At 40.9% G+C, this 14,517-nt stretch overlaps 1 protein-coding gene across 3 annotated transcripts in view; it reads left to right on the top strand.

Moving 5' to 3' along the window:
* The window catches only part of STAT1 (signal transducer and activator of transcription 1), a 997,040-nt gene that overhangs the window by 753,077 nt on the left and 229,446 nt on the right, over window positions 1-14,517 (top strand). For all 3 annotated transcript variants that reach the window (XM_069983571.1, XM_069983569.1, XM_069983570.1), the window contains exon 21: window positions 11,895-12,080. In XM_069983571.1, the coding sequence (XP_069839672.1) occupies window positions 11,895-12,080 (186 nt within the window). The remainder of the gene's footprint in view (window positions 1-11,894; window positions 12,081-14,517) is intronic.

Raw genomic sequence — 14,517 nt, 5'->3', positions numbered from 1 at the left:
GCATAGTCAATAATTACTAAGATGTGTTGGTGACCCCTAGCAGACTTTGGAACTGGACCAACGAGGTCCATGGCAATCCTCTCGAATGGTACCTCTATAATCGGGAGGGGTACTAGAGGACTGCGGAAGTGCTGCTGGGGGCTAGTTATCTGACAGGTCGGACAAGACTTACAAAATTCCTCCACCTCTTTGAATACCCCAGGCCAATAAAACCTCTGCAGTATACGGTCCTGGGTTTTCTGTGCCCCAAGGTGTCCACCTAACACATGTTGGTGAGCAAGATTTAGTACCAGGTGACGATATGCCTGGGGCACTAATAATTGTTCAACATTCTCCCCACGTAGTTGAGTGACACGATATAACATATTGTGGTGAACCACAAAATGAGGAAATATAGCCTCAGCTCCTTGTTGTTGTGGTTCACCATCGACCATTAAGACACTCCCCCCAACCATTACATTCACTGGAATTGTCTCCATCTCATCCACCGAAGTGGTGGTCACCCCTACGGCTGGCCCTTCTATCTCGGTGGCCCATGGTTCTGGCTTAACATCTGGATTAGGACCCTCAGCTACTGCTCTGCCTGACTCTTGGGGACGGACATTCAAAAATGATGGCCACAATGCAGAGAATAAGGGAAAGTCTCTTCCTATTATCAGGTCATATGGCAGATTCGACGCTACTGCCACCTCATGGACTTTCTCCCCTGCAGGAGTTTTTATTACCACCTGGGCAGTAGGATAGTCTTTCAAGTCTCCATGAATACACAACACTCCAACTTTGCGCTTAGTGAACTGAGATGGAAGCGCCAGGGTATCCCGTACTAGGGTCACCAGGCTCCCCGAGTCCAGTAGAGCATTGACCCTGCACCTGCCGATAGACACTGGGCACATGGGAGGTGCCCTATCCTTGTCCGGGAGGTTAGCGGTACATACACTAACAGCAGGTCGGGCATAGAAGGATGTCCGGCGAGTATAGCCACAGTCCATAGGCTCAGAGGTTAAGGGGCACCTTGCCGCAACATGTCCCGGACCATTACAGCGCCAACAGCGGATAATGGGGACCTCATGTAACCTTGGGGAACGTTGGTTGGGTGGGGAGCTACTCCCAGCAGGAGGTTGAAGCTTTTTCTCAGCCACTGCAAGTGGGGGTATGGGTCGGGGTGGCCTCCGGCCAGGGGTACAGTCTCGCACCAAGTCTTGGGTAGCTACATAACGTTCCACCAGACCAACCAGCTGGTCTAAATTGCCTGGGTCACCTTCGCCTACCCAGCGCTGGATAGTGACCGGCAGACTGCGCACAAATCGGTCAACCACCACCCTCTCCACTATTTGGGCTGGAGTTAAAGTCTCGGGCTGGAGCCATTTCTTTACCAGGTGCAGCAGGTCATAGGCTTGAGACCTGGCGGCTCTGGATTCCACAAACCCCCACTGATATACACATTGGGCCCGAACATATATATTGACCCCCAAGCGTGCCAGGATCTCACCTTTCAGCTTTTGGTAGTCCTGGGCGTCCTCCCGAGTGAGGTCAAAGTATGCCTTTAGTGCATCTCCTGTGAGAAATGGGGCAACCACTTCAGCCCACTGGTCAGGCTGGAGACCCTCTCGCTCAGCCGTTCTCTCGAACACTCCCAGAAAGGCCTCCACATCATCCTCTGCCGTTACCTTTCTCAGCGCCGTCCGGACTCTCTCTCTGGCGGCAGGCTGTAGCTGGGAAACCACTGGCGGAGACTCACGAATGGCCACCATTTGTTGTAACAGCAATTTGTTAGTCTCTTGCTGCTGGGCATTAGTCTCTTGCTGCCGTATATTAGCCTGTTGCAGCTGGGCATTAGTCTGTTGCAGCTGGGCATTAGTCTCTTGCTACTGGGTATTAGCCCGCACCAGCTGTTTAATCAACTCCTCCATCTTGTCTGGAGATGCCGGCTGAAGCTTTGCAGGCTTAATCCAGGACATGCAATGGTGCCAGGAAAAAATATGAAAAAAAACTCTGTTTTTTTCTCCTGCCTCACTGCGTATGCCCGCTCCAAGCCACCATATGTAGGGGTATGTAGGGGAGTTGCTCAGGCATAGCTAGGTAGCGGTCACAGACAGAGGAAAACAGGCAATTCACAGTTCAAATCTTAGTGTTTATTCACACCACAAAAACAAATGGAACAAAAATCCAGCATTACCTTCATGCTGCCATCACACATGAGTGCAGTTCCAGCTCGGCCTTTAAAGCAGTAACAGAAGTTCTAAGTGTTGGTTCAGACCTTACAGCAGCAGCTGCCTTGTACACAGTCCATGTGTCTGAACACAGTCCAACCAATTCTCCTAGACAGATCACATAGGTGTACTCCAGACTTGAGCACACACCACCTCTCCCTGCCCTCACTCCCAGCTCAGCTTTTTATGTTGGGAAATGCCTAAAAACCTGGAATGGCTTAATAACTCCAGTCCAGTCCTTGAACCTAGCTCTCTGCATTACTCAGAGCAAGACAAGCTGAGAGGAAAATACCTCCCATCCAGCAACAACCCCCGGACTATGTCACACTATATACACAGACACATATAGATGCAGATACACACATGCAGATTCCATATATACCTATACACAGACAGATAGCATAGATGCAGACACACACATGCAGATTCCATATATACCTATACACAGACAGATAGCATAGATGCAGACACACACATACAGATTCCATATATACCTATAAACAGACAGCACACATAGTGGCAGAGGCACACATGCAGATTACATATACCTTTACTAGCACACAGACACACATGGATCCAGAAGCACACACATGCAGATTACACAGATACATGGTCACAGTCACACACACACACACACACACACACACACACACACTTACTTTCTATACAGTACGCTCCAGGGGGGGGTCACTAGTGAAGTCTCTGCTTCCAGCCCAGTCTTTAGCCCCTCCCCCTCTGCACCCGACTTCAGAGCTGTATACAGGAGGGAAAAGACGTCACAGCTGGGAGGGAGGGGGAGGCAGGATAGAGGTAGAGGAGGGGCCCCCTGCATCTTCCTGTCACCTGGGAGAGCACACAGGCCGGAAGTCACTGTGTCAGAGCCAGGGAGCTGCTGAGGAGGGAGCCCGGTCTGTGGGGGAGCGAGAGTTCTGCAGCCCGGTCCACAGAGTGCAGGGGGGAGGGGGGCCCCATGATTTTAGTTAAGTAGAGGGGGCCCCTTGCATCAGCGGGAGCTGTCCTCTGCACTCTGTGTAAACCAGGCTTTTCACAAACTTAAGTGTGTGGGAAGCAGCACGGGCCCCTCCATAGGCCGGGCCCCATACACCAGTACTGCCAGTACTGCCCTGATGGCGGCACTGGCCATGGAAACTGACAGCACAGATATGCATACATCCATGCTGTAAGTTTCCAGTTTACACAAGCAGTGCATGCATATGTTCTTCGCTGCTGTGTGATACAGAATCTTACTCTCTCTGCCTCTCCCATCCTTCTCTCCAGCAGCCGCTGTATCTTTAGGTCACCCCCTGAAGATACTTTTCCAGAAGACATACTTGCATTTGCCACTGTTGCTTTGCTGTATCCATTTGACTTCTCCTTGATCTCCCCCTTCGGGTATGGCTTCTAAAAGGATTGGTCTCAAGTCAGTCTCTTGACAGTTTCGCCCCAGTGTATTCTGAACAGATAGAACATTATCCACACTTGTATCTGAACCCGAATCAGTAGTCTCATACAACTCTTTCTTCTTCATAATGGCTATTATTTTTTATTCCCAATCTTTTGTTTAGAACATTGACATGTTTGTTTGCCTCACTGGAAAACAGGACCTGTATCATAATCATGTTAGTAACATTAGATTTTTTTTCTTTTTTCCCTTCTTTTATTTCACCTAGTAGTGAAGTGATTCTGCCGTCTCGCTTCTTCATAAATTTCTGATATTCTATATCCGACATGCTTGTCCATATTTCTTTCTTTGCTCACATAAAGTTGTTCTGTGATTGTGGCATATTCTTTTTCTGCAAATTTTAAGACATTTTCAAGAATGTTGTTAATTTGAGTGCATACTCCTTATGTTGTTGCTACCAAGCCTCTAAAAACAGTGGTCTTCCTGAAATTGAGAAGCTGGCTTATACAGTAAATATGAAGACCTTGTGATGCATGATTGCTTTTTTTATATGACTTCAAGGAAAAAGCCAAAATAACTTTATCCCCTTTTCAGCTGGGTATAAAATGTGTTTTCCAATGCTTTTGTTTCCAGCATTTGCAAAGCATTGTGCAAAAAATGCTTTGGCATCTGTCCGTCCTATAATTCCAGATTAATGGGTGTAGATGAACTATCAATTTTTGTATGCAGAGTCAGTTTAGTTTCTATCACAGCATGCTCTGGCTACATACTAGGAATAACCAAATAGCAAAATCTATAGAGAAGCTATCACCGGCACTACTCCTGGCATTTAAACGTTTGTATAGTCGGACGTGTAATGGACTAGTGTGATCCTACTTTGGGGGTGCTCCTTAGAGTATAGAATAACAAAATGCAATGTCGCATGGAGGTAAAAAAGTCAAGGGCACTCACCCGTTTGTAGTGAAAGTTCCTTTATTCCTTTAGTTCATGGTGCGATAAAATTGCACTCTGATCAGGGCAGACGCCAACCTGTTAAAGCGTGATCATGATGGCCATTTCGCGCGCATGCGCGCTTCATCGGATGACGCCCTCACCTGCAGGTCCAGGTAAAATACCTCTTGTGACGTGTCAGGGGTGGGCGTTGCCGGCCAGGTGCAAATACAAACTGGGTTAAAAACAAAACATAGTTTCGCTATATACAAGACTGTCAACACTTAAACAAACATGCCTAATTCAATTTTTTCATTTAAACCTCCTTTTCCCTGTGCTCCTGATGCTAGAATAAGCTTGGCTTCTATCTTTAGGAGTTGTGTATTAACGTCTTGCCCTGGTTTAAAGAAAACTCTTTTCAAACCTGTAAATTTCAGGCAGTTCGTGTCTCCGTTGTGGTGTGTGTATATATGGTCTACCATTCTAGTTGCGGCTTTTTTATTTTTTATGGTGTAGATGTGTTCATAAAACCTCCGGTTTAAAGTTCGCAGTGTTTTTCCTATATAAAATAAGCCGCATATGCATGTTATTGCATATACTACCCCTTTAGTTTTACAACAGATAAAATCTGTTATATCACATCTGGTACCGCCCAAATTCAGTGTTTTTGTTGTTAGTACATGATCACACCAAGTGCAGTTTCCGCATTTATGCATGCCCTGTGGTGTCATGGATTTTAACCATATTGGTTCTTGAATTTCTTTGGTGCTTTTAAACTTACTGTGTACGAGTATGTCTTTTATATTTTTGCATTTTTTAAAAGCTATAGTAGGTTTTTCTGTGATTTCATCTGTCAGTATGGGATCATTTTTTATCAGATACCAATTTTTATTAATGGTTTGTTTAATTAAAGTAGCCATGGGACTATATTTGAACGAGAAAGTGAATTTCTCTTGTTGTTTATTTGTTTTTATCTTTCTTTTTCTATCTTGTAGCAGATTTGTCCTGTCCTTTGCAAAGGCTCTTTCCTCCGCCATTCGAAGTTCGCCAGCTGGGTAACCTCGCTGCATGAGTCTTATGGTAAGTTCTTTAGCTTTTTCTCTAAAACTGTTGTCTGTACTATTTATTCGCCTAAGGCGTAAGTATTGACCGTAGGGTAAGGCAGACTTTACGTGTGGGGGATGGTAGCTTTTATGGTGGAGAAGGGAGTTACAGGCGGTAGGTTTACGGTAGCTAGTGACTTCACTGTTGTCTTTTACGATTTTTACTGTGGTGTCTAAAAATTCCAATTCTAATTTGTTGATTTTACTGGTGAATGACATGTTGTAGTCATTTTTGTTGATAAATGTGACGAAACCCTCAAACGTTTCTGGTGTATCATCCCATATCATAAAGATATCATCCACGAAGCGATAATATACTCTTATCGCTTTCGTGAAGGGATTATTTTCACTGAAAATAATATTCCTCTCGAACTCTGCTAAAAATAAATTAGCTAGGGTACATGCAACCGGCGTGGCCATGGCCGTCCCGTGTTGCTGCTTGTACCATGTGTCATTAAATATAAATGCATTATTTTCCAGAACGAATGTGAGGGCCTCGCACACAAAATCAACAAAATCTCTGCTCTTATTTAATCTTTCCAGGAATGATCTTATAATGTCTACTGCAAGTGTCTGTGGAATTTTAGTATATAAGCTTTCCACGTCTATGGACGTCAGGAAGGCCCCTGGTGGCCAATTCCCTGTATCTATGGACCTCAAAAAATCATTTGTGTCCTTTATCAGTGCTGGTACTTCGTTTAGTAATGGTCGTAATAACCAGTCTATATATTGCGATAAGGGTTCTGTAACAGAGCCTATCCCTGAGACGATAGGTCTTCCAGGGGGACTCTGTAATGATTTGTGAATTTTTGGGACGAAGTACCAGCACGGATATCTAGGGACATTGGGTAATAGCTTCTCTGCTTTACTTTGTGAAAGGATGCCCTTTTCCACATATTTTCGTAACAACGTGCGTAGTTTTTCTTTATATTTTTCTGTGGGGTTTGTTTTTAATTTAGTGTATGTTGTGGTATCATTTAGTTGGCGTTCTGCCTCTTCCAAGTAGTATTGTCTACTCATAATGACAACATTTCCCCCCTTGTCGGCTTTTTTGATCTCTATATTGTTATTATTTTTTAACCATTTTAGGGCTCTTTTTTCTTTTTCAGTGAGGTTTTTTGAAGGCTCTGGATACATCAGAGCCCTCATGTCTTCCATCACTTTAAATTTAAATAAAGCTATATTACTACCAGGCACGACTGGGGGGGAAAAAGTAGACTTTACGCCACCTGCAAAAAATGAAGCATTATTAAAAGTTACACTTGAGTTAGGCTTAGAACCTTCGGCTAGTTCTAATAGTGTGTCTAAGCAGGAGATGTCAACCTCAGATGAGGCTCCTGCTAGCCAAAAACCTATATTGCCTGGTTCAATAGGTATATCTCCTTCTCTTAACTCTTGATAGCCTCCTTCCTTCTGAGCGAAGAACTTTTTAAGGTTAAGCTTACGAATATTTTTGTGCAGGTCTATTTCAAAGTCAGTGATGTTAAACGGTTCCGGAATACAGTAATTTAGACCTTTGCTTAGCACACTAACCATGTCCTTATTTAATTCTATGTCTGTCAAGTTAATCACCACTGGAGGGTCACATAAGCTATTATTGGTTAGTCTGTTGACTTCCAAGTCACTTGTTTTTTCCTTGCTCCTTCCCTCTGTTCTTTTCCTTTTGCCTCCTTTTCCTCTTCTTGTCTTCCTTTTCCTAAAGGGTCTCCGTTTCTAAATTCCTCGTGATTTTTTTCTGTTGTTGTTTGCCCTTTAGGTTGGCCAGAGCCTGCCGTCTTATTTTTCCCTATTGTCAAATCCTCCGATTCAGCAGCTCCAGGTGAGTATTTATTATTTTCTCGTGTTTTCCCATGCTGGTAATTTTTCTTTTTCCGTTGCTGTGTTTTCCCTTCTGTATCTGACGAAGAGTCTGACTCTGTGGTCCAAAAATCGGATGTTTTTTTCCGCTTTGCAAGGTTAGGATTTCTTACTGTTTTTGTGTATGTTTTTTGCCATTTTTTCCGTTTATCCTCACCGGTGTTTTTCTTTATAAAGGCTTTTCCTGTCTCATAATCTATTTTGTCCCTTATGAATTTATCTTTTTTCTGTTCCTTTATTTCTGTTTGTAATTTTGTCAGTTTAAGGTCCAGTCTTTTGGTAAAGGTTTTAAAGTCTTTGTCTTGTATTCTTGTGCGTAATTCTATTTTTACTCGACATAGTTCTTCTGTTATGTTCGCGTATTCGATTTCATTTTGTTTAAGCACTAGTTTGAGTAAATTTAATGCATGTAGTTGGTGTAATGCTTCCCATTCTTGTGTAAATTCATTATTGTCGGTAAACTGCAAAACCTCTTTGTATTGCCGCAAGCCTCGAGGTACCCGTTCACACACCACATACGACTTTAATGAGCTTACAGTCCAAAAGATGCCATCCAGGTTATGAGTGTAAAAAACCTGGAATATAAAATTCAAAACCTGGCAGAAAAAGAACTTAGGCTCTTTTGGACTGTAAGCTCATTAAAGTCGTATGTGGTGTGTGAACGGGTACCTCGAGGCTTGCGGCAATACAAAGAGGTTTTGCAGTTTACCGACAATAATGAATTTACACAAGAATGGGAAGCATTACACCAACTACATGCATTAAATTTACTCAAACTAGTGCTTAAACAAAATGAAATCGAATACGCGAACATAACAGAAGAACTATGTCGAGTAAAAATAGAATTACGCACAAGAATACAAGACAAAGACTTTAAAACCTTTACCAAAAGACTGGACCTTAAACTGACAAAATTACAAACAGAAATAAAGGAACAGAAAAAAGATAAATTCATAAGGGACAAAATAGATTATGAGACAGGAAAAGCCTTTATAAAGAAAAACACCGGTGAGGATAAACGGAAAAAATGGCAAAAAACATACACAAAAACAGTAAGAAATCCTAACCTTGCAAAGCGGAAAAAAACATCCGATTTTTGGACCACAGAGTCAGACTCTTCGTCAGATACAGAAGGGAAAACACAGCAACGGAAAAAGAAAAATTACCAGCATGGGAAAACACGAGAAAATAATAAATACTCACCTGGAGCTGCTGAATCGGAGGATTTGACAATAGGGAAAAATAAGACGGCAGGCTCTGGCCAACCTAAAGGGCAAACAACAACAGAAAAAAATCACGAGGAATTTAGAAACGGAGACCCTTTAGGAAAAGGAAGACAAGAAGAGGAAAAGGAGGCAAAAGGAAAAGAACAGAGGGAAGGAGCAAGGAAAAAACAAGTGACTTGGAAGTCAACAGACTAACCAATAATAGCTTATGTGACCCTCCAGTGGTGATTAACTTGACAGACATAGAATTAAATAAGGACATGGTTAGTGTGCTAAGCAAAGGTCTAAATTACTGTATTCCGGAACCGTTTAACATCACTGACTTTGAAATAGACCTGCACAAAAATATTCGTAAGCTTAACCTTAAAAAGTTCTTCGCTCAGAAGGAAGGAGGCTATCAAGAGTTAAGAGAAGGAGATATACCTATTGAACCAGGCAATATAGGTTTTTGGCTAGCAGGAGCCTCATCTGAGGTTGACATCTCCTGCTTAGACACACTATTAGAACTAGCCGAAGGTTCTAAGCCTAACTCAAGTGTAACTTTTAATAATGCTTCATTTTTTGCAGGTGGCGTAAAGTCTACTTTTCCCCCCCCAGTCGTGCCTGGTAGTAATATAGATTTATTTAAATTTAAAGTGATGGAAGACATGAGGGCTCTGATGTATCCAGAGCCTTCAAAAAACCTCACTGAAAAAGAAAAAAGAGCCCTAAAATGGTTAAAAAATAATAACAATATAGAGATCAAAAAAGCCGACAAGGGGGGAAATGTTGTCATTATGAGTAGACAATACTACTTGGAAGAGGCAGAACGCCAACTAAATGATACCACAACATACACTAAATTAAAAACAAACCCCACAGAAAAATATAAAGAAAAACTACGCACGTTGTTACGAAAATATGTGGAAAAGGGCATCCTTTCACAAAGTAAAGCAGAGAAGCTATTACCCAATGTCCCTAGATATCCGTGCTGGTACTTCGTCCCAAAAATTCCACAGACACTTGCAGTAGACATTATAAGATCATTCCTGGAAAGATTAAATAAGAGCAGAGATTTTGTTGATTTTGTGTGCGAGGCCCTCACATTCGTTCTGGAAAATAATGCATTTATATTTAATGACACATGGTACAAGCAGCAACACGGGACGGCCATGGGCACGCCGGTTGCATGTACCCTAGCTAATTTATTTTTAGCAGAGTTCGAGAGGAATATTATTTTCAGTGAAAATAATCCCTTCACGAAAGCGATAAGAGTATATTATCGCTTCGTGGATGATATCTTTATGATATGGGATGATACACCAGAAACGTTTGAGGGTTTCGTCACATTTATCAACAAAAATGACTACAACATGTCATTCACCAGTAAAATCAACAAATTAGAATTGGAATTTTTAGACACCACAGTAAAAATCGTAAAAGACAACATTGAAGTCACTAGCTACCGTAAACCTACCCGCCTGTAACTCCCTTCTCCACCATAAAAGCTACCATCCCCCACACGTAAAGTCTGCCTTACCCTACGGTCAATACTTACGCCTTAGGCGAATAAATAGTACAGACAACAGTTTTAGAGAAAAAGCTAAAGAACTTACCATAAGACTCATGCAGCGAGGTTACCCAGCTGGCGAACTTCGAATGGCGGAGGAAAGAGCCTTTGCAAAGGACAGGACAAATCTGCTACAAGATAGAAAAAGAAAGATAAAAACAAATAAACAACAAGAGAAATTCACTTTCTCGTTCAAATATAGTCCCATGGCTACTTTAATTAAACAAACCATTAATAAAAATTGGTATCTGATAAAAAATGATCCCATACTGACAGATGAAATCACAGAAAAACCTACTATAGCTTTTAAAAAATGCAAAAATATAAAAGACATACTCGTACACAGTAAGTTTAAAAGCACCAAAGAAATTCAAGAACCAATATGGTTAAAATCCATGACACCACAGGGCATGCATAAATGCGGAAACTGCACTTGGTGTGATCATGTACTAACAACAAAAACACTGAATTTGGGCGGTACCAGATGTGATATAACAGATTTTATCTGTTGTAAAACTAAAGGGGTAGTATATGCAATAACATGCATATGCGGCTTATTTTATATAGGAAAAACACTGCGAACTTTAAACCGGAGGTTTTATGAACACATCTACACCATAAAAAATAAAAAAGCCGCAACTAGAATGGTAGACCATATATACACACACCACAACGGAGACACGAACTGCCTGAAATTTACAGGTTTGAAAAGAGTTTTCTTTAAACCAGGGCAAGACGTTAATACACAACTCCTAAAGATAGAAGCCAAGCTTATTCTAGCATCAGGAGCACAGGGAAAAGGAGGTTTAAATGAAAAAATTGAATTAGGCATGTTTGTTTAAGTGTTGACAGTCTTGTATATAGCGAAACTATGTTTTGTTTTTAACCCAGTTTGTATTTGCACCTGGCCGGCAACGCCCACCCCTGACACGTCACAAGAGGTATTTTACCTGGACCTGCAGGTGAGGGCGTCATCCGATGAAGAGCGCATGCGCGCGAAATGGCCATCATGATCACGCTTTAACAGGTTGGCGTCTGCCCTGATCAGAGTGCAATTTTATCGCACCATGAACTAAAGGAATAAAGGAACTTTCACTACAAACGGGTGAGTGCCCTTGACTTTTTTACCTCCATGCGACATTGCAAATAGCAAAATGTTACACTAAAAATCAATGGTATCTCACTTGGTATAAGGCTACCTTTACACACACAGATTATTTGACAGATATCTGGCAGATTTTTGCAGCCAAAACCAGTAATGGATTTGAAAAAAAAAAAGAGAAATCTCAGTCTTTCCTTTATGACCTGTTTATAGTCTGTCCCTGGCCTTGGCTGCAAAAATTTGCCAGATATCTGTCAGATAATGTGTGTATGTTAAGGGACCCTAAGACAGGGGAACGGGTTGTATGATGTATTATGGTCTTGAGAAAGCTGTGAATTGTGGAAAGATTGTTGGCTTTACAAGTACAGATGAGTGCTGCAGATTCTTCTTCATACATCATTTAAACATATGTTTATTATCCCCATGCAAAAACAAACAGTTAAAAACAATTATAGAAAACAATTATAGAAACACTGGAGAAACACATTCTCATGCAACATGTTATTTAATTTCAGATCCTGTTTTCCATTCTGTGGAGCCTTATACAAAGAAAGAGCTTTCTGCAGTGAGTTTTCCTGATATTATTCGCAACTATAAAGTAATGGCCGCAGAAAATATCCCTGAGAACCCACTTAAATTTTTGTATCCAGATACACCAAAAGATATGGCATTTGGCAAATACTACTCAAGGCCTAAAGATGGTAAGTTTATCTTGCTGTTATTTATTTTGTAAAAATCATTCAATGGATTCTAAAACACATTTAAAAGGAAACTAACAGCAGTTAAAAGACTCTAACTTGCTGTTATGTTCCCATAGGACAGGAGACCCTTTTTTAAAAATATTTTTGTCCCTGCAGAGCGCCGTCTCTATATTCATGAAGAGGGGTGGGCTGATGGGGGATCACACTGCCATATTGTAGTTTAACGGCTTAACAGAACAAGATGTCTACTTAAAAGTTGCAATGCCTAATTATAGGAAACATAGGTTAGGCTATATTCACACAACATTTTTTCAGCTCCGTTTTAAATGACGTCCTTCATTTCGAGTCTACAATAAAGGTCGTCATTTAGCTGTCTAGCCCTCCCTTAGAGCAGTGACGGCATTTTTCTAGTTTGGATTTACTAATTGGCCTTTGGATGCGGCTTGATTGAAAAGTCCTTTGAATGTAAAAGTAAAAATGGAGAAAGAACGGTGACAAAAAAAAAAACTGTGTGTGAACTAATAAAACACGTTCGCTGTTTGCAAAAGACGTCCGAAAATAATTGTCAAGATCATTATTTTGACGTCCGCGGTGATAATATCCGTTATTCAATATTTTGGGTGCATTGGACTTCTGTCTTTCCATTGACTTTACATGCAATACATTGCAGTCAGTTAAATTGTGGCAATAACGGACTTTATTTTTAATTGCAAAGGCGACTGCCTATTTTTCTATTTTTGACATAATGTATTTGGCCCAGGGTTTTCATATATGGATAAATTTTTCTGGTTACCAGTGCAATATTTCTTCTAATTGGTTAAGTTGGTCCACTTTCAGTTAGGTCGTGGGAACTTCAATGTCAAAACAATGAGCAATCTAGAAGCTGCCAATAATAATACATTTAAATAAACTGGTACGTGAGTAGGGTTTGGTTCTGGAAAACAGAGAGAACAATACAGTTCCAGGTGGGATAGCTGTTATTTTACAGATTATATTACATAACTGAACAAGACCACCAGATGTGCATAAAGCATCCACTGTCTTTTTTGCATTTCCAGCAAATATCAGAACTGGCGTTATTTTAAATGGATACCTGATCTGGGTTTTTTACCATCTGAATAAAATGTTCTAGCTATTTCTTTCATCTGGAGATCTTGTGCATCTGTAATAGAAAGTTATGGGTGTCGGAGGGAGTAAATGTTTTATCAAGTTTCTTTTCCCATATAGAAGAACAAACCAGAATTCTTCAGCTCTTAACCCCTTAAGGACTGGGCCTGAAATGGCCTTAAGGACAGTAGCAAATTTTATGAATATGACCTGTGTCACTTTATTCATTAATAACTTCGGGATGCTTTTACCTATCTGGCTGATTCTGAGCTTGTTTTCTCGTGACATATTGTACTTTACATTTCTTGTAAATTGGAGTCGATACTTATAACTAATCTTTATGAAAAAACACAAAATAGTGTGAAAAATTGTGAAAAAATGCATTTTTCCAACTTTAAAACTTTTCTGCTTATACAGAAAATGGTTATACCACATAAATTATATATTAAATAGCATTAGCAACATGTCTAATTTATTAAACTATATTTCATTTTTTTTAGACAATAGAAAGCGTAAAACATTAGCAGCAAATTTTCAGTAAAATTTGAAAATCAGATATTTTTAGGGACCTGTTCAGGTTTAAAGTGTATTTGAGGGAACTGTATGTTAGAAAGCCCCACAAAGCACCCCATTTCAGAAACTGCACCCCCCAAACTCTGCAAAAGCACATCCAAAAAGTTTTTTTAACCCTTTAGGGGAGTCACAGAAATAAAAGCTAAGTGTGTAAGAAATTTGAAAATTTAAATTTTCTGTGCAGAGATTTTATTGTAATCCAATATTTTTCATAATTATAAACCTATAAACAGAGAAATGCACCCCAATATTTATTGCCCCGTTTCTGCAGTTTATAGAAATACCCCATATGTGGCCCTATTGCTCTATTTGACGCAACCACAAGCCTCGGATATAAAGGACAGCCTAGTGAATTTCAATGCCTCCGTTATATTTGGTCATTTTTGACCGAACCACTTCAGGTTGGCAGAGGCTCTGGGGTGCCAAAACCTAAAAAACACCCCTAAAGGGACACCACTTAGAAAACTACACCCCTCAAGGAATGTAACAAGGGGTGCGGTGAGCATCTGGACCCCACAGGTGCTTCACAGATTTTCCGAACAATATGGCATGAAAAAAGACAAAAGTATTTTTTACACTAAAACGTTCTAGCCTTCAATTTTTCATTTTCACAAAGGGATAAAAGGAAAAAAAAAACACAAAACATGTGGCGCAGTTTCTCCCGAGTAAGGAAATACCCCACATGTGGACATAAAGTGCCAAGCAGGCGCAGCACGAGCCTCCAAAGGGAAGGAGCGCCAACTGGCTTTTGGAAGCT

This window comes from Dendropsophus ebraccatus, chromosome 9 (assembly GCF_027789765.1).
Source record: "Dendropsophus ebraccatus isolate aDenEbr1 chromosome 9, aDenEbr1.pat, whole genome shotgun sequence".
Lineage (NCBI taxonomy): Eukaryota > Metazoa > Chordata > Amphibia > Anura > Hylidae > Dendropsophus > Dendropsophus ebraccatus.
This window is presented reverse-complemented; position numbering and strand designations above follow the sequence as displayed.